This window comes from Nomia melanderi, chromosome 7, assembly GCF_051020985.1.
Source record: "Nomia melanderi isolate GNS246 chromosome 7, iyNomMela1, whole genome shotgun sequence".
Taxonomy (NCBI): domain Eukaryota; kingdom Metazoa; phylum Arthropoda; class Insecta; order Hymenoptera; family Halictidae; genus Nomia; species Nomia melanderi.
This window is the reverse complement of record NC_135005.1, coordinates 330548-351430: the sequence shown is the minus strand read 5'-3', so window position 1 is coordinate 351430 and position 20883 is coordinate 330548. Positions and strand designations below refer to the sequence as shown.

At 41.4% G+C, this 20883-nt stretch overlaps 2 protein-coding genes across 2 annotated transcripts; both read left to right on the top strand.

The window, feature by feature from the left end:
• The first annotated feature begins 569 nt into the window (after positions 1 to 569).
• On the top strand, positions 570 to 1748 carry LOC116428909 (uncharacterized). Its single transcript, XM_031981123.2, has 3 exons — positions 570 to 666; positions 913 to 1673; positions 1716 to 1748. The coding sequence occupies exons 1-3, from the start codon at positions 570 to 572 to the stop codon at positions 1746 to 1748; spliced, it is 891 nt and encodes a 296-aa protein (XP_031836983.2).
• A 13592-nt stretch (positions 1749 to 15340) lies between these two features.
• LOC116428908 (uncharacterized) lies at positions 15341 to 20480 on the top strand. The gene is made up of 5 exons (XM_031981122.2): positions 15341 to 16762; positions 17027 to 17614; positions 18660 to 19354; positions 19475 to 19695; positions 19789 to 20480. The coding sequence occupies exons 1-5, from the start codon at positions 15341 to 15343 to the stop codon at positions 20478 to 20480; spliced, it is 3618 nt and encodes a 1205-aa protein (XP_031836982.2).
• Positions 20481 to 20883: the final 403 nt, after the last annotated feature.

The following is a 20883-nucleotide window of genomic DNA, read 5'->3' as shown; positions in this document are numbered from 1 at the left end:
CGTCTCTAAGAATAATTCCCGTGTCGTAAAATTGTCCCCTTGTTGTCCTAACACTTTCTATAATCCAAAAGATGAGACTGAACATCATTGTGACGCCAGTTCAATAGGTTACAGGGCAATTCTTATACAACGAAAGAACGACCTAAAATTTCATCCGGTATTCTATTTTTCGAGGCATACCACCGAGGTCGAAAGCAGGTACCACAGCTTTGAACTTGAAGTGTTAGCTATAATCTATGCGTTGAGACACTTTAGAGTTTACTTATATGGCATGAAATTTAAAATCTTAACGGATTGTAATTCGCTCCAGGTAACCCTAAATAAGAAAGAGGTAAACCCACGGATCGCGAAATAGGTATTGGAGCTGCAGAGCTTCGATTACGAAATAGTACACCGACCGGGCACGCGAATGGCACATGCGGATGTGCTTAGTGGATCCACTAATGTTCTCGTCGTAGAGGGAAACTCGTTCGAATTAGATCTAGCATTAATGCAAAACCGGGACCCGGAGATTTCTAAAATACGGGAGAAATTAGAATCGAGAGAGGACGGATTTTTCGAAATGCGAAATGGCCTTGTATATAGAAAGCATGGAAATGAGTTATTGTTCTATGTACCACAAAGCATGGAAAAAAATGTCATCTATCGATACCATGACGAAATGGGGTATTTAGGAACGAATAAAACTAGTTGCACCATAGTACAAAATTTTTGGTTTCCGAAATTAAAGCCTAAGGTTGCTGACCACATAAAGAACTGCCTGAAATGCATCGCGTATTCACCATCAACGGGAAAAATTGAGGGATCCCTACATAACATACCAAAAGGAAATGTTCCATTCGCCATGGTACATATAGACCATTTTGGGTCAATAGATAAGGCAACCAATATTAAAAAAATATGTGTTTTTAGTTGTAGATGCGTTTACGAAACATGTAAAATTATACCCAACAAAAACCACCTCCGCAAAGGAAGCGATCGCATACCTGAAAACGTATTTCTCTCACTATAATAAACCAGAAATGATTATTTCGGATAGAGGCAGCACGTTTACTTCCAAAGATTTTGAGAATTTTCTAACACTAAATAGCATTAGGTATGCGAGAGTAGCCACGGCAACATCGCAAGCAAATGGGCAGGTAGAAATGGTCAATAGAGTGCTCGAGCCTATGCTTGCAAAAATGACCGAAGATCGTCCCGGAAAACGATGGTACGATGTATTGGAGGATGACGAGTATGCGCTAAACAACACGGTAAATAAAGCCACGGGCGAAACGCCATGCAAGTTGTTATTCGTAGTTGATCAAACGGGTAGAGTGCCAGATGTATTAAGGAAATGTATTCAAACCGAAAGAAGCTGCGAAACTTCAAAATTAGAGGCCGGCGCGAAGAAAAACTTACATCTACAAAATTATAATAAAACGTATTACGATAAGAAGCACAAACCGCCCTACGAGTATCAAGTCGGGGATTACGTAATGTTAAGAAATTTTGTAATCACTCCCGGGGCCTCCCAAAAATTAATTCCTCAATTTAAGGGACCCTACGAAATGATAAGAAAGTTACGAAATGATCGATATATAGTAGCTGACATTAAAGGTTTTCAAAAAACCCAAAGACCATACCAGGGTACTTGGACATCCGCAAACATGAGACATGGTGTCCGAATTAAGGTAAGCTTGTGTTAAACTCAACATAATAAATTTATACCTTAGAGTTTAGGCTTAGAGGCTTTAAGTTTAGAGTAGTAAATAAGTCGAATTCAATGTACGCGTACGCATGAATGGGCGAGTCCAGGATCGGACTCGAAGGTGAGGATTGGCCGAGATTGTAAGAGCCTGCGAGAATCGTGTTCCGTTAAGTACCGCCATAAATCGGGGCCCAAGCATTTGGAGCCCTTATGACGGTAAGAAGTGGAAAGGACCCGATCGCGCTCACCTCCTCTCGTTTGGGGCAACGACGATCAGGCCTCGGAAAACCGGCAACGCTGGTGTTGGGCGTTCCATCTCCCGTTCTGTATCGGGAACACTAATTCTGGCAGGTGCAAATAATTCGCCCACCGATTGCTCAACAGTTGGTAGAATTGAAGCTTAGGCGTTTTCGCACTGTTCCATGTCCGAATACCTCTGAAGAACATCTTCAATATCCGGTTCAGCAGCGAACAACCGGGCGATCAATTCGTTTTTGCTGCCCGACACAGGCAGATTCCTAATTTTTAATTGTTTCTTCAATTCTGCCATGGTCAAGTCATTCAAACTTTTCTTTCCTGCCATTTGTTCATTGTTCAAACAAAATTATATGACCACTTATTAAAAGTTCACTAATCTTTGCGAATAAAACAAAATCAGTCTAAATTCTTCGTTCCACTAAGCACGTCGCAGTGCAACTAAAAGTTCAAAAGTTCTAAAACGTACAAAATTCACAGTGTTAACCGGCCTAACGTAGCTGATCGCGTTTTCTTTATCACGCACCAACCTAAAACTACGTGGTTCCCACTTCTGAAAACTGTAGGGCTACTAAAATAAAAACTAAGTCCGTAGTCAGGTTAAATATATTTATTATGCGATGTGGCTCTAACGAGAAACGGCGACTAACTGACCTTCTTCAACTGCTTTCCAAAAAGGAAAGCTCCTCAGTCGAGGGCGTACGTGACCCAAGTCATGGTGGTCCCCTTAGTGATCAACTTGTCAACGGGCCTGGACTATCTCTCAGGCCCTCAAGTATTGTCAAGCAAAAGATCGAACCGTCTACAGTTCGGCCATTCCTGACAATAGTGACGGTCCTCGGTCACGAGTGGTTACTAAGTAAATTTCAAGTTTAATTTTAACTTATAATTAAATACTCGCAATACTCTCTCAATACTCTCTCAATTACTTCGTTCGCTCCAGCTCGCAATTCTCACAAAGACCCTTTTCCTCATGCATCCTTCCTAATATACTAATCACTCACTCACATTCTCACATACATGGATTTTGCGGTTATTGCCCCTAATATCTCGCTCTCCCTCTTATTTTTATTCGCACTCTCTTTCACTCGCTCTCTCGGTCACTCACTCTCTCGGTCAATCACCTGTCGCTTGTTTATTTTTCAGATAACCGACAGCTGATCGGCAGCCCTAACGACAGCTAGTGTCGGTGTTTCTTTTATTCGTTCCTAACTGCCGTTTTGACTTTAACAGCGTAACTTCCTACAATAATAAGCTGTCTTCACGATACATTCTATAATCTGTAGATAAATAAAATATCGAATACACACTCCATACAGTGCACACGTTATACAATACTCCTAAGTCTATTATAACACTCACACACCAAATACATTAATACTAACGTTCTTATGCTGTTACAATTACGTGTGTTGAACAAAGTACAGTATATTACAAAGTAAAAATACAGAACAATTATAAGAAATAAAGAGTAAGAGAGAAAAAGTGAATGAAAGGTAACATTAACGCACAATAATTAAAAACGTGACCAATTTTTCGTCTAATCCGGACCTACAACCCCAGTAAAGGGTGCACGCGTAAGCTGGAATCCTTCTATATCATTTACTACATATCTATCAAAGTCTAAAACTTTCTTAATAACATACGGTCCTTTAAATTTTGGTATTAGTTTTTTATTCACCCCCGGTGTAACATCAGAGTTACGAATCATAACATAGTCTCCCACCTGGTACTCCGCTGATGCTATGTTTTTTATCGTGAGCCTGTTGATGATTTTTCCGACTGCTTCTTCGCGTATTGAGTGACGGCCCCTGTCCCTTTCCGAATTCGACTCTAAAACCACCCGAAAATTATCCATTACTGTTTCCATCTGTTTGATCTCAAATAATAGACAGGAAGGACTTTCTCCTATTGACCTGTAAACCATGTTATTTAGCGCGTATTCTACTGACCCTAAAACGCGGTCCCATTTATCAGGTGTTTCAGCTAATTTCGATAACATTGGGGCTAAGACTCGCTTGAAACGTTCCACTTACCCGTTGCTCGTGGTATTCCAACTGCGATGAGGACTTGTTCGATCAAGTTACTAGCTAAAAATTCTTTAAATGCATTAGAGGTGAAACAAATGCCCTGACCACTAATAATTCTTTTAGGTTTGCTATAGTTTTAGCACCTCTTCCATCTTCGTCGTTTTACACGGATATAGTTTTATAATTTTAGTGAAACCGTCCACAACTGATAATATGAATTTATGCCGTTTTGCACACTTTTCAAGAGGACCTTAATGATCAATGTGGACTGTCTAAAAGGGTAGGTTATCCTTATCCGAATTGTATAAAAATCCTTTGGATTTTCCACTAACAGGTGAAAATTCGATATATTTCAAACAGTTTCTAACATATTCTTTAACTCTCCGGCGCATTTGCGGGAACCAATAAATTTGACTAATATTTTCAACGACTTTGTCTACTCCTAAATGCCCTAAATTATCGTAATTTGTACGAATTACATTGTTTATTAGACATTCCGAGACGTAAAACAACAACTTATTATTTTTTACTTTTCTGTATACGAGTCCATCTCGTAATTCGTAGAATTTACTCTCGCATGATTCTAATTGGCTACGCAACTCACGGATTATTTTGTTTTGACATTGTTTAATTGATAATACCTGTTCGAATGTGTTTGGCTCTAAAATAAGAATTGAATGATAGCGGCTAAGTGCGTCAACGTACAACATTTTATTTCTGCTTCGGTGTTCAATTTCGTAATCGTAGTTTTGAAAAAACATTGCCCACCGGGAAATTCGTGGGTTAACATTTTGTTTGCTCAAGATTAGCCTAAAACTATCGCAGTCGGTAATTATTTAAAACGGTATACCTGAGAGGTATACATGAAAGCGTTTTATGGCATACACCACGGCTAACCATTCGAGCTCGAAACTATGGTATTTGGATTCCTGAACCGTCGTCTTTTTACTAAAATAAAATACACGCTGAAATAGACCGTTAGGTTGTCTTTATAATAAAATTGCCTCGAATCCGCTGCTACTCGCGTCGCAATGCAGTTCGGTTTTTAATTTTGGTGAATAGATGGCCAATAATGGTTTATTCACTAAACATTTTTTGAGTGTGATAAACGCGCGATTTTCTTCCAGTCCAAAGTGAAAAATAGCATTCTTTTTTAACAAATCATATAGCGGTTTCGCGATAATTGAAAAGTTCTGAATAAAACGACGGAAATAACTGGGTAATCCTACGAACCGATGTACCTCTTTTATGTTTTTCGGAAGAGGATAACTAAAAACAGACTCTAAATTTTCTTCAGCGGGCGAAATACCATTGTTCGATATCGAATATCCTAAATAAATAATTTTTTGAAATGCAAACAAGCATTTATATAATCTGAACTCTAACTAAATCGTTAAAAATCTTGACTAAAAATCTCTAAAAAATACGGGGTGCATTAGTTAATCAAAACGGCATTTTCAAATATTCGTATTTCCCGAACGGTGTTATGTAAACTGTACATTTCATGGAGGTCTCGGATACTGGAACATGGTGAAATCCGTTCTTTAAATCTAATTTCATAAAATACGTGTTATCACGGAGTTGATCTAGATAATCGTCGATAAGCGGAACCGGAAAGTTTTCTCTAATAGTAATTTTGTTGATTTTTCTGTAATCCACGCATAATCGGATTTCTCCATTTTTCTTTCTTACTAAGTCAATCGGTCTCGCGTAAGGATAATTGCTCGGCCTAATAATTTTTTGTTCTAATAGGTTGTCTAAGATAATTCGTAATTTATCTTTGTCAGCAGAAGATAATCGACGCGGCCGAAAACTGACTGGTTGATCAGATTTTAACGAAATGACACGAACGTTGATCTTTGCTAATTAGACGGTCCAGTTCCTCCAAATACATTTTTTCAAACTTCTCTTTCGTTCCTAAATCCAGTTTGGGGTTAATGTGTAGGCTTTCGTTTGCGATTAATTAATTAATTTGTCCTATAAATTTTTCAGACTCCGACGCATAATTTTTTTCGCCGCTCGATGCTATTTCGAAACCTTCTCCCATAACAATGCGGACTGATGATGACAAAATAAAGTCTCTGCCGAAAAGAGCAAAACATATAATGGCGTTATCTGGTACTATCAAAAATTTAATGGCTAACTTTATGTTGTTAATTGTAATTTCGGTCGTAAAGACACCTACGATGTCTAAAGGCGAACGGTTGATCCCATAATAATTACACGATTCGGATGGATCAGATCGGAAGGTAGAAGGTAATAGACTTTGTTTAATTAAACTAACGGGCGAACCGGAATCGATCATTGCCGTGATGGCCAAATTAAAAATACTACCCCTATTGTCTTTAATCTCAAACGTTACCGGTACCATGGACGGAATCTCGGGTGAGTTTGGTTGGATGAGATTCACTGAGGTTCCTGTCGCCGTCGACAATGTCAGTGCTGTCGATGACGACGCCGTCGGTGTCCGTGATGACCATTTCACTTAGCCGGTTGTATTTTGCGGACAGTTTCTAACGCGATGCGATGCTCCACATTTGAAACAGCTACCTCTCTCTCTTATGGGTTTCTGGCAATCGTTCTTCCAGTGTCCCATCTCGTTACAGTCGTAACACCGGTTCTCCTTCGGTTGTTTCGCGTCCCTAGTCGTCTTTGCAGGAACCGATTTTCTCGAAATTTTGTAATCCTGATCACTCTTTGCGTCATCTCGCAATGTAAGCTTTCTAAAGGTTTCCAGAAGGTCTTCCACTGTCTTGAGACGCTGCATTTACGCTTGGTCTCCGAGGTGCGCGTCGGGTACCCCATCGATTACTAAATTATTTAATTCTTCCAGGTCTATCAAAATTCGATTGGCCAACGTAATTTTGTCGTGGAAATAATCGCAGAACGACTCATCTCTTTGCCAATTCCGTCTCTCGAATTCTCTGCTTGTAGCCAATTTGTCTATTCGGTTTTCGAACATTTTTCGCATTTCTTCTAACAATAGTGATGCTGACAATTCCATCAAGCTTGGTTTTGAATGGAACCATTTCAATGCCTTGGTTGTCGTGTCGCCGTCATCCATTTGGTACATGATCTTTAGCCGTTGTATCTGCCTCCTCCAAGTCCCAAAATTTTCGGAGCCCGAAAATTCGCTTAGAATGTCCGAAATCATTCTAAGACTGGTCGTAGACCGCAGACTCGCACTGGTCGACTCTACGCTCCGTGGAATCAATGCCAAATCCCTTTCTCGCCTAGTCAATTCTAACTCTCGCTGCAACAAGTCTCGCTCGCGACGAAGTTCCATCTCCCGTTCTGTATCGGGAACACTAATTCTGGCAGGTGCAAATAATTCGCCCACCGATTGCTCAACAGTTGGTAGAATTGAAGCTTAGGCGTTTTCGCACTGTTCCATGTCCGAATACCTCTGAAGAACATCTTCAATATCCGGTTCAGCAGCGAACAACCGGGCGATCAATTCGTTTTTGCTGCCCGACACAGGCAGATTCCTAATTTTTAATTGTTTCTTCAATTCTGCCATGGTCAAGTCATTCAAACTTTTCTTTCCTGCCATTTGTTCATTGTTCAAACAAAATTATATGACCACTTATTAAAAGTTCACTAATCTTTGCGAATAAAACAAAATCAGTCTAAATTCTTCGTTCCACTAAGCACGTCGCAGTACAACTAAAAGTTCAAAAGTTCTACAACGTACAAAATTCACAGTGTTAACCGGCCTAACGTAGCTGATCGCGTTTTCTTTATCACGCACCAACCTAAAACTACGTGGTTCCCACTTCTGAAAACTGTAGGGCTACTAAAATAAAAACTAAGTCCGTAGTCAGGTTAAATATATTTATTATGCTATGTGGCTCTAACGAGAAACGGCGACTAACTGCCCTTCTTCAACTGCTTTCCAAAAAGGAAAGCTCCTCAGTCGAGGGTGTACGAGACCCAGGTCATGGTGGTCCCCTTAGTCATAAACTTGTCAACGGACCTGGACTACCTCTCAGGCCCTCAAGTATCGGCAAGCAAAAGGGCGAACCGTGTACAATAGTTCAAACCCAACGTCTTCATCACTGGTTCCACTATCATCATCAGTCACGCGAGACGTCGAGACTTACAACCTCGGCTTGCATTGTTGGCACTGACTGCAATCACATCATGAGGCGTGATATCTTTACGCAAACGAACATATTCAGTATAAAGAAACGGCGATTTTTAATCTTTTTAAACATATTCCTTCACATAAAAAAATCTAATACTATAAAAATATAAACTTAATCATTTAATAATTTCAATGAAATTAGAGCATTTTAAAATTATTTAAATTTTTTAAAAATCGAATTTGCAACCAAAAATTCTGAATAAATTCAGATATATGTGGGTCAATGGGTAAAATACTCCCGATTTTTCTCATAATTTTCTATAAATCAAAACGAAAGAAATTAAATTTAAACTGTGAATTGCACTTCGAAAAGTCTATCGAATAGTACTGGTGTTGTAGAATTTATGTTGCGGAATGGTATAATTTCATTTTCTTTTAATAAAAAGAGGATGACAACTTTTACGTACTTTCTTTAGTGTGTTCCCTAAAGATATATAGAGTCAAGAAAGTTGTCCATGGAATGTGTTTTTACAATTTCGGTTTCGTGTAATTTATGCATTTTAGATTCCAAGACTTTAAATACAGTACAATATTTTCTATAAAAATCGAAGAGTTTTATTTCAACGATGCGCTGGCATCTTTTTGGGCTATCAAGTATATGTGCAATACGTCATTCATAACACATAAGTCCTGCAGGTACCTGATATCTACCGTGGGGTTTGTTTTTTCCAAAGGCTGTGATTAATCAGGGAAAATCCTAGACGTAGGGTCTTGATCGTAAAAATTTCCGTGGAGAAGGGTTTTCTAAGTAGTGAGGTCCCAAAATCACGAGAAAAGAAAATTCCTGCGATTGCAAGCATTCCTCAAAGGACAGTTGTGCGAGCGAAAACTCCGAGCAGTATAGAGCAAGGATTTCTTATAAAAATATCTAAAAATTTGTGTTTTTAAAAAGTGAATGTAGTTTTATATTAAGTATTTATAGTTAGTCATTTTTTACCGCGAGTACTGGATCACGAGAACAGTACTGTCAGTTTATGTGAACATTGTGTGAACAAAATTGTGTAAACATAATACATATTAGTGATTAAGAAACAGAATATAAACAATTTAGTTATATAAAATGAAAACTGCAATTAAAAAGAAATATAACCATTTAACAATAATGCATCGGCTGACAATATTTTAGAGAAAATTGGAGGTGTACCCGTGAAATACTTAGCAAGTGAATTTGGAGTTACAACTTCAACAATGTATTATATTAAAAGAAACACAGCGATGCTCTGGCAACAAGTTCAAAGAAGTGCAACATTCAACAGTGCAACAGAATTATAAATTATAAATTATATACACGGTTTCTCGAACAGACAACGATTGGAAATATCGTAAGTGATCATATTTTAGAAGAAAAAGCGTCCGAATTCAAATTAACGTTTGGTGGGCCATCTACCTTTCAATATGGCCGAGGATGAATATGGTGCTTTAAAAAACGTCATAGGATTCATTGCGTAATTCATGGATGAAACAGGATTAATGTGGAAGAATCTTCCAAGAAAAACATTGATACCCTATACCATAAAGGAACTCAGTGGTAATAAAGTAAAGAATGTCTGTGTGCCGGTAGGACTTTGTGCAAATGCAATAGGCACGCACAAATTTCCTCCTTTATTTAAATCCTTTATTTAAGGAACCCTATCTGTAGTGCATAAGTGCAAGGAAATGCATGGATCAACAAAACCATATTTGAAGACTGTTACAAACATTATTTTAAACCAGAGGTACAGCAGCATCAATTGGAGTGTGGTGATATAAGTGGAACAGTGATTTTACTACTCGATAATTCTAAGTCATATTTTGCCAGCAAAGAATTTAAAAGACGACAATTTCAAAATAACATATTTACCACCAAATTCTACATCCATTCTACAATCAATGGATCAAGATGTAATAGCAAAGGAAAATTACGTTCTCGGCATAATTTAATTTAAAAAAATTGTACAATATTTTAGGGGAATTAATCAGATTTACAAAGATTACAACATAAAAGATTGTATAGGTATTTTGGGCACATACTAACAGGAAGTCACAGAGCAAAATATTCGAAATTCCTGGAGACAAATTCTTAAAGGAGTAAAGGAACAAACAATAGAAACAAAGGAAAAAGAAAATACTTCGGATACTTCCTCAATTGTGCAGATGCTGCAAGATTACACCAACTCAACAGTCAATGAAAATAAAATCGAAGTGTAGCGAGTGAATGTTTGAATGAGTACGAAATGCGCGCCGAATGAGTGAGAACGAATGGGATGGAGCGACAGGTGAAAGATGCGAAAGATTGGTTGTATGAAGAATGAAAGAATGTGAGTGAGTGTTGATAAATACGAGTGCCAGGAGAGAACGAGCGTTAGTTGTTAGTTGAGTGGCGTCAAATAATAGAATAATACGTTTACAAAGAGATTGCGACAGAAGACTGGCTGAAAAATTGCGATAAGGAAGAAAGGAGACCGTCCCATACAGATGCAGATATAAGAGAAGACAGACGCAGAAGAAAACGAAGACGAAGACGAAGACGAAGACGAAGACGAAGACGAAGACGAAGACGAAGACGAAGACGAAGACGAAGACGAAGACGAAGACGAAGACGAAGACGAAGACGAAGACGAAGACGAAGACGAAGACGAAGACGAAGACGAAGACGAAGACGAAGACGAAGAAGAAAAAACAGTAGGAAAAGCCCTTAGTCTAAATAGTTTTAAAATGCTGTAACTTGAAGTTATTTCGTGACTAAGTTTATACTTTTACAATATTAATATTTTATTATAATTATTTACATGTCATTTTTATAAATGTTATGATGTAAGAGAATACGTTTAAAAAAAAAAACAAAAAATTGCTATTTCTTTATACTGTATATATTATTTTGCTTAAATCGATAAAGTTAGTCCGATTTACGTCGGGTTTGGTCAAGTATTTATATAGTCAATATATTTGACTCGTACGGCGTCCGTTCCGCGCCTCGACCCATGAGTTTTTATGGAAAAAGAAGCGGATAAATGTGATATTTAGCGACGAACAGAAATTTAATTTGGATGGTTCTGATAACTACAATTACCATGTCCACGATCTAAGGAAAGAAAAGCAATATTTAAGCTGTTGACAAATGGGTGGCGGTAGTGTTATAGTGTGGGTCCGTATTGGATATCAGGAAAAAACTGACATAAAGGAGGGTATTAAAAATAGACGATTTTTGGGCGACCCGCACAACAAAAATTTTGTTACAGCAGGATTTTTCAAACCCTAGGGAACAAAAAGGTTACGTACCATTATTCCTGAAGATGTCGGGAAAATTATGAGAAATGCAGTTGAAGATAAGTATTTGATAATGGTTATAACTCATTTGTTTGCAACTTCACTGTTTCGATTCCTATTTCTAATAGTGTACTCGCATGTTGCTTACTTAGGAGCCCGTATTAAGTGCTTTTTACAATGGATTTTTCTCAATATTTGTTCATTAAGTTGTTAAACATTATTAAAATACCACTTAAACAGAAAAATACGATATTTTTTCACGAAACTAATAACTCTTCATTCTATAAATATTAAATGTTATAGAAAACCATCGTAAATATTAGGTCGCAATATGTTGTTATTCGTTATTCTCGCATTCTTCGGATAATGAACCATACGTGAAATAACTGTTCAAATATGGTGCAGAAAGGTCACTTTTTATAGCCTATCCAAAATACCCTAGAATCGTTGCTACACGTGAGCAATGTCCCACAACTCGTTCACCTATCTTGCATCAACATGTGTGTCCGATAAACTCATAGAGTCCGTTTTTGCTTGTATCCACCAACACAAAGTGAATCACAAAAATATTTGGACACTAAGGTATGCTTGACTTTAATTACCTATATTTTTATTAATTATGAAAGAAATTAACTCAAATTTTTTTCTTTAAATAGAGTATTTATTCGTTGAACGAATGTCAATTAATATAATCAATGTTATTAAGGCCACTTATAGCCTTCACGTTTCATCCGGGTCCTTAGATTACCATAGCTTTAGATTTGTATACATTTTATCTCTCCTTAAGAGTTATTTATACACTCATTAGATTTCTTTAACAATAAAAGCCTTCGTCCCGTCGCGACTTGCAACCGTCCTTTCAGCATTACGAGAAGGGTCCGTGGCAGCCATAATCCATGAACCCATAAGGCCCGCGATCCTTACTGCAGCTTTTCTCTGTCTATTGTCCACGTATGGCATCCAGCCATCAGCATTTCTAACTCTCTAGTCCGTCTGTTTTAGCATGTGTTATTAAGGCCAACGCGTTTCTTGTCTTTTACCTGGCACGGTCAAGGATTGCAAACGGGACGAATTAGTTAATAACATTAGCAACTAGGAAGGCCCAAGAAGGGAGGGAACTTTGTCTCCCTTCCACAACCCTCTACACTTACAAAAACCAACCAGAACGTCTTCACCCCCGCTAAGACGAATCTACCGAGGCATCGTCGAATACGATTCTGGGAGGTTTAGACAGTAGGAAGTCAGATCACAGACAGTACATATGTTAGAACATAACAAGTCACAACAAGAACCTAGTCATACCTTAGCATCTACTCATTCCCTAAGTTTTGTTCCCCATTATTCGGGCGATCCTTCGGGAAAGATAAAGTTTATACGTCGGCACACCGTGAGCTTGAGGCTTGGAAGGCAGTTGTTTTCAATTGCTTTATTCTGAATAACTCTGCCAATTGTTTTATGATTGAACTCACAAAGTTATTTCCTTGATTGGTTAAAATATACTTGGGAGAACCGTAACGCGATATAAATTCCTTTGCTAACGTTGTTGCTATTATCTGTGCTGTTGTGTGGGAAAGTGGATATGCTTCACAAAATTTCGTTAGATTGCATTGTACGGTTAGTATATTGTTGGAGTTTCATACAGACAGAATATAGTAGAACAAGAGACTGTGGCGGTCGACGCGGACAGCCACGAGCGTAGCGTAGCAGCGCGGACCGTGGAGAGAGTCGGTCGTGTGTTCGATCGTCAGTTGTCTCCAGCGTGGATCCCAAAAAGTCTATAAAAGGACGGATCCACGCTGGACGACGACTAGAGTTGTGTAAACCTATAAGCGCAGCATTACGGCCCCATTCCGTGTAAAATTGGGAGGTCCTTCGACAATAAGTTTAGACGGCACGAAGTGCAATAATTAGAGTCTTGACCGTACCCTGACATATATACTTATTTCCGTTCGCAGATGTGGGTAAGGGACCCACAATATCTAAAGCAACTTTTTCAAAAGCGTCTGTTGGTGTATCGGTAATGACCATTGGTTGCTTGGTTCGAATTCTGACTAATTTTTTTCTGGCAACTATTGCATCTTTTGATAAACTCCTCTATGTCGTTCCTCATATTTTTCCAAAAATAATTTTCGCGAATCCTGTTAAAAGTTTTTGTGATACCTTTGTGGCTCCCAATTGGCGTTTCGTGGTTCTCGCAGATTATGACTTGCCCTTTTTTAGGTTAGGAATTACTGTGTTATCTAAGCATATTAGTATCGTCATTTCGGAATTCTCAATAAATCTTCTATGCTAACAGCTATAGATTTTACATTCTGTTTTATGCAAATGTGTTTTAAACTATTGAGTGTTTTAAAGAGATTTTCTTGTGTTGGAATATCATGCTCCTTATCTGTTATAATCAAACTAAAAATGTATTTGTTTCTCGTATTTATAACAATTATCTCGCCGATCGAGAGTGTTTGATGTTGCAAATCGTTTTCGTTTAGTAACTTCTTAGCTATTAACGTGTTTGTGGTAGGCGTAAAATTTCCGTTGTCGGCTGATATAAAGTGTACGTAATCATTATTCGTCATAAAAATTGTGTCGTTCGTCTCCGAAACGTTTGATTTATCCGTTACATTTTTGTAGTTTCTAATGTAGTCGGCGAAATCGCTATTATTGTGGTTCCCGTCTGTTGCTGTAACTGACGTCACTGTGAATTTAACGAGTTATTAACAAAAATAGTAAGGCGCTTGTCGTTACGACAAAGCAGAACAGATTTTACGTGACGAGTACTTCTCAGGATCCATATGGGTACGAATACTTATACCTTCGCGAGTTCCTCAATTTGAGAATTAAATAGCGTACGTATGCAATTACTGTCTCGGTTAGAGGTTCGTTGCGGAGAGAAAAAAAGACAAGACGTAGGTTTTGAAGGATAATAGAGACTGCTTTATTCAGGGTCTTGGCCTCCTTTTATACAAGATCGTAGGGTCTTTTGATGAGGCTAGCTGTTTGGTCTTCATTGTCACGGTTTATGACACGATCGCCCAGGAAAGCTGTTTTTGAGTCAGGATTTTGTTAATTACTTGCAGCTGTCGTTCCCAGTTCTTAGCGAAGGCAGTTAAATAATTTAGTTAATTTTAACGGTGCCTTTCGCCCCCGACAGCTCGCGGACATGTCATAAACCAGCAATTTCCGAAGGGTACACATATGTTTGTAACGGTACAAGGACCGAAAGGACAACCCGGAGGAAACTTCCCCGTGTTGCCAAACGTTCCGTCCTGCACGGACACTGTCTCCCATCCTTTCAGAACAGGGCGCGCTAAGGGCGTACAGAAGGGCGTGGGTGACATTTCTTAGGCACGCTGATTGGTCCCTAGAATTTGGAAATTTTCCTCCGATCAGCGTGCATCTATCGGTGCGTCCGGGGACTTACAAAAAAAAACCGGGACCGAGAGAGTCTACGAAAGAAAACGATAGAGAACCGAAGTCAATTCACTAGCAGTCCGGGTCCGTTCAGTGGTCCTTCGAGAAGGTATTAACGTCGGCACACCACGTGCAAAATTCAACAAAGCTCGATAGTGGCGACTACCACGAGCATTTAACATTGGTCCTTCGAGCCGGATCCTGCGACCTAAACGGATCTGTCAACACGGAATCGAGGAACATCCTGTCACCACGCTACAACCAATTTGGATCTTGGACCATTCGCCACAATTGGTTGTGTGACAGCAGGGCTACAACGCTCTACGTCAACACTAGAAGTCTGAGTGAGACCCAAGAGGACTGCAACAATTGGACAACTTGGCTATCTGGAGCAACTACCGGACATCCCAATAGTCATCCAGGAAGGATTCCGTGCACCTCACCGTAGAACACAGCAACACAGATCAGCCGAATCATGTGGACTGGACGAGCTAACGTCGCCATTCAACCCTTCCTTCCTTTGGTAAGTCCTTCCCAAGTTTACTTGCGTATTTCGTATACAACATGGAAGCTCAAATGAAACAGCTTATCGCGGAACGTGGGTCCCTTAAGGCCAGGCTAACTCGTTTCAAGCGCTTTATGGAAACCTCGGCTAGCGAAATGCACGTAGACGCGTTAGGAAAAAAGATTCAAGCATACGAGGACTTGCGCGACAAATTTGATAAAGTACAATCTCAAATTGAGGTAATCGTGACGGGTACAGACTCCGAGGCATCACATTTAGACGAGCGCGATGACTTTGAAAACGTCTTCTTCCCGTTAATCGCCTCTGCGCAAAGACATCTCGCGAATTTACGTGGTCCGCAATCACCCGCGAATTCCCCAAGCCACGCGTCATCACACGCTCCAGACGCGCAGATGATTCCCCGGATGCCGACTATTTTGCTACAGAATTTTGACGGAACGTACAACCATTGGGTGCGTTTTCGCGACACGTATTTGACGATGGTCGACAATAATGAGTCGCTCACCGATATTCAGCGATTTCACTACTTAACTTCAGCTTTAACGGTTTCCGCTGCGCGTATAATAGAATCGTTGGGTGTCTCGGAAGCGAATTATGGAGTTGCATGGGAGGCTTTAAAAAGACGATTCGAAGATCCTTACACTCTGGTCCACCATCACGTAAATGCACTGTTAGAAATCCCAAATATGCATAAACAAACTACCCACGCGTTTAGGGAGTTCATTGACCATGCGAATAATCAAATCGTGGCATTAGGCGCGTTAGGCGAACCGGTTAACGCGTGGGACACCATAGTCGTTACTCTACTATCGAAAAAACTGGATTCAATAACATACAATGACTGGGATACGCATGCCGAAAACCTACCACATGGTAGTAGGAAACGCCTCGACCGAGCAACTTCGAACCACCAGTCGGCCGCGCAGGTATTCGCAAATCAGACCCGTCAGGGTCGCGCGTCCAAAGTTCATGTCAAGACAAGTGCCGTAACGGCTCACGTCTCAAGTACGCGTAATCAATGCGTGCTATGCGAGGGTGAGCATCTATTACAACACTGCGGTCAGTTAAAGGCAATGCCAACCCCTAAGCGTCATGAAACAGTTAAACACCTTCAATCGTGCTTTAATTGTTTGCGACAGGGGCACAGTATCAAGGGTTGTACTCGGGGAACATGCAGAAAGTGTGGAAAAAAGCATAACACTCTTCTGCACCGCGAAGACGCGAAACAGGAGACGGTCTCCTTAGAAGCTCCGGTCGAAACAACCACTTCGTGCGTGTCTAATTCGGCTAGCGTCGTGACAGAATACACCGTACTGTCCACGGCAATCGTGTTTATCAAGGATAGGCAGGGTCGGAAACATGAATGTAGGGCTTTGCTAGATGTAGGTTCGCAAGCGAACTTCATAACTGAGGATTTACGCAATAGATTGGATCTCCCATATTCTCACATCGATGCAGCGGTGGGTGGTCTCGGTAGGGCACGCAATTCAATTCGGTCGCGGACAAACATCCATCTCAGCTCAAGGTGTAATATGTTCAACGCAGATTTGCCATGTCTGGTAATAAAAACCATTACCGATGACATGCCAAATTTGCCGCTAAGTAGCGTAAAGGTTTCAAGACCAACGGGCATCACACTTGCTGATCCGCACTTCGATCGACCCGCGCGAATCGACTTGTTAATAGGAACTGGCATTTTCTGGAAATTGCTGTGCATAGGATAGCACAAGATAGATTCAAGCGACTTGGTGTGGCAAAAAACGCGGTTAGGATGGGTTCTGGACGGTTGGGTAGTTTGGCTACCTGGTGCGAACGTAAAGGAAACCTCTACCTGCCACATGGCGACTAACGAACAATTGGACAGAGCGATTTCTCAATTTTGGGAAATTGAAGACAGCTACCCTACATCAACGCGGACTACGAACGCGGCGGACGACCCTAGCGAACGGCATTTCAAAGTCACGACGACACGTGACGATGACGGACGATACATCGTAAAAATTCCATTCACCAGCAAACTAAGCGATCTCAGCAAGTTGCGCACTCAGGCCGAAAATCGCCTATTAGGCATGGAGCGTAGACTCGCCAAAGACCCCGAACTACACAGGCAGTCTTGCGCATTTATGACGGACTACGAAACATTAGGACATATGACACGGATCACAGACAAAGGAGTCATTGATGAACGTCCTAACTACTATTTGTCACATCACGCCGTGATCAAAGAATTCAGCTTCACCACAAAACTTCGAGTCGTCTTTGATGGTTCCGCGAAAAGCTCGTCGGGTATATCATTGAACGACACACAGCTTGTTGGACCGACCGTGCAAAGCGATCTTTTATCTATATTGATCCGCTTTCGAAAACACCGCATAGTACCTTCCGCGGATATTGAAAAAATGTATAGATAAGTGTAGGTCCATCCAGAACACCGTCAGTTCCAGCGAGTTCTGTGGCGTTCGAGTAAAGATGCACCCATCGGTACGTACGAGCTAAATACAGTAACCTATGGAACCGCGTCGGCTTCGTACTTGGCCACGAGCGTATTACGTCAAGTCGGACTTGACCACGCACTCACGCATCCGTCTGCTAGCGGCGCAATCGTTGATGACTTCTATGTCGATGATCTACTCACTGGCTGTGAAACTGAGTCTGAAGCGAAGCAGTTGCGTCACGATTTAAGAGAAATATTAGAGCGGGCGGGGCTTTCGCTACGAAAATGGGCGAGTAACAATAGTAACGTCTTAAACTCACCGCGGCAAGATAATGGGATAGTGGAGATCAAGGTTTCCAATAAAGAACCAAAAACACTGGGGCTATTATGGATGTCACAAACCGATGAGCTCAGCTATTCGGTTAGAAGTCATCAACGGAAGCGCATCACAAAACGCGGTATGCTGTCTGAAATTGCGCAAATCTTCGATCCCCTTGGGTTAATAGGGCCAATAGTTACGAGGGCTAAACTATTCATGCAGCTTCTCTGGCAGTCAAGGGTGAATTGGGATGAGACTCTTCCTCAGGACCTGCAAAATGACAGACATTTCATCGATAGTTGTACCTCGCCGCGTAATTGCTAACGAGGCGATTCAGATCGAGCTTCATGTCTTTTCGGATGCCTCTGAAAGAGCCTACGGGGGGTGCATCTACCTGCGAACGGTGGACACCGCCGATAATGTAACAGTCCGCCTACTCTGCTCAAAATCACGGATGACACCACTAAAGGCGGTAATCCTACCCCGTTTGGAACTATGCGGTGCTCTACTGGCCGCCCAATTGGCGGCGAAGGTTAAAGATGCGTTTCGAATTCAATTTTCTCGCGAATGTTATTGGTCGAACTCCACGATAGTTTTCGCGTAGCTTAAGAGTCCTTCCAATAGGTGGAAAACCTTTGTGGAGAACCGCGTCTCCCGGATTCAGCAGATAATAAATTCTGGACATTGGAATCACGTACTGTCACCCGACAATCCTGCTGATATAATATTGCGCGGTGCCAGTCCTAGCGCACTGACCGAGTCCCATCTATGGTGGTTGGGACCTGCTTGGCTTGCACATTGGCCGTCGGTAGTGGCCTGTCCCCAGGAGATTCCTGAGGCGCGACAAGCCAGCACTTGCCTAACAGTTGCGCATCAAGGCAATCCACCCTCTGATCTCTTCTCGAGCTACTCCTCCTACTCAAGGTTGCGTAGAATCACGGCCTACTGTTTAAAGTTCACCAAAGCAGTGGCAAACAAGCTTTGGAAACCATCGTCGCAGCCCTCGAACACGCAAAGAAGTTCGGTCAGCTCACAATATCTAACCACGTGTGAACTGCACGATGCTGAAATGGTTCTAATAAAGCTCGCCCAAAGAGAGCAGTTCGGCCTAGAATTCACCTTGCTTAGTGCACAAAAATCGCTAACGCCTAAAAGCCCATTGCTACCGTTGAACCCGTTCTTGGATGAAAACGGACTAATCAGGGTGGGCAGTCGTCTTAAAAATGTGCCCATCCCTTACGATCAGAGACACCCGATGATTCTACCCGCGAAACATCCACTCACCGCGCTCATAATCACGTATGAACACAATAGACTGCTCCACTCTGGACATTAATTAACGCTAGCCGCAGTACGCACCCGATTCTGGCCCGTAACGGGAAAATGCGTAGTCAAACAAGTGCTATACAAATGTATTAGATGCTTCAGAGCCAACCCAAAGGGCACTAATTACCTTATGGGTGATCTACCTGCAGCTTGTGTAACACCTGCTCGAGCCTTCTCTACCTGTGGTGTCGATTACGCGGGGCCATTCATACTCAAGGAAAGAGGTCGCGCGCGAACCACGTACAAGTCCTACCTATGCATTTTCGTTTGCTTTGCCACGAAAACCGTCCATATTGAACTAGTCACAGATCTAAGTACCGATGCATTCCTCAATTGCCTGTATCGATTTATGTCGCGTAGGGGTCGGAGCCACTGTATGTATTCTGACAATGGCACGAATTTTGTAGGAGCGCGTACCGAGCTCAATCAATTATGCGCGTTATTAATTAATAAGGAACATAACGATCGTATCCAAAGAGCGTTGGCACAAGAACAAATACAGTGGCACCTTATTCCCCCGTATTCCCCTCACTTTGGTGGGCTCTGGGAAAGTGCGGTCAAATCCGCGAAGCAGCACTTGAAGCGAGTCATAGGGGAACAACGCTTAACGTTTGAAGAGTTGTATACGATCTTGACGCAGGTAGAAGCTTGCCTCAACTCCCGTCCGCTTCACCCACTATCCTGTGACCCCAATGACCTCACCCCTCTAACCCCAGGGCATTTCCTTATTGGCGTCGCTCTAACGGCACCACCGCAGGCCGATCTGCTTCACTTGAATCAGAATCGACTAAATCGCTATCAGTTAATCCAGTACACAGCGCAACACTTCTGGAAACGGTGGCACCGAGAACATCTCCATGAGTTGCAGCAACGGCACAAATGGCAGCTGGACTCACCAGACAACGTCAAGGCCGGTGAACTGGTCATCATCCGAGAGGACAACACCCCTCCGCTGAAATGGCGACTCGGAAGAATCGCAGATCTTCACCCAGGCTCCGACAATACTTCTCGGGTGGTGTCCATCAAGGTGGCGGACGGCATCATAAAGAGACCCGTCACAAGAGTTTGCGTTCTACCCATAGAGGAAGTGCAAACATAACAGACCATGTATCTCTAATATTAAGGTCATTGCGTAATTAGTAACCATATCGTATAATAGTCTTAGGGCCTGTATATAGATAGCATGATAGTTTCTAGTATTAAGAATTCATGTATTGGAAGCATTCCTTTTGAACGTGTGCCGTTCAAGGTGGACGGGATGTTTGGTCTTCATTGTCACGGTTTATGACACGATCGCCCAGGAAAGCTGTTTTTGAGTCAGGATTTTGTTAATTACTTGCAGCTGTCGTTCCCAGTTCTTAGCGAAGGCAGTTAAATAATTTAGTTAATTTTAACGGTGCCTTTCGCCCCCGACAGCTCGCGGACATGTCATAAACCAGCAATTTCCGAAGGGTACACATATGTTTGTAACGGTACAAGGACCGAAAGGACAACCCGGAGGA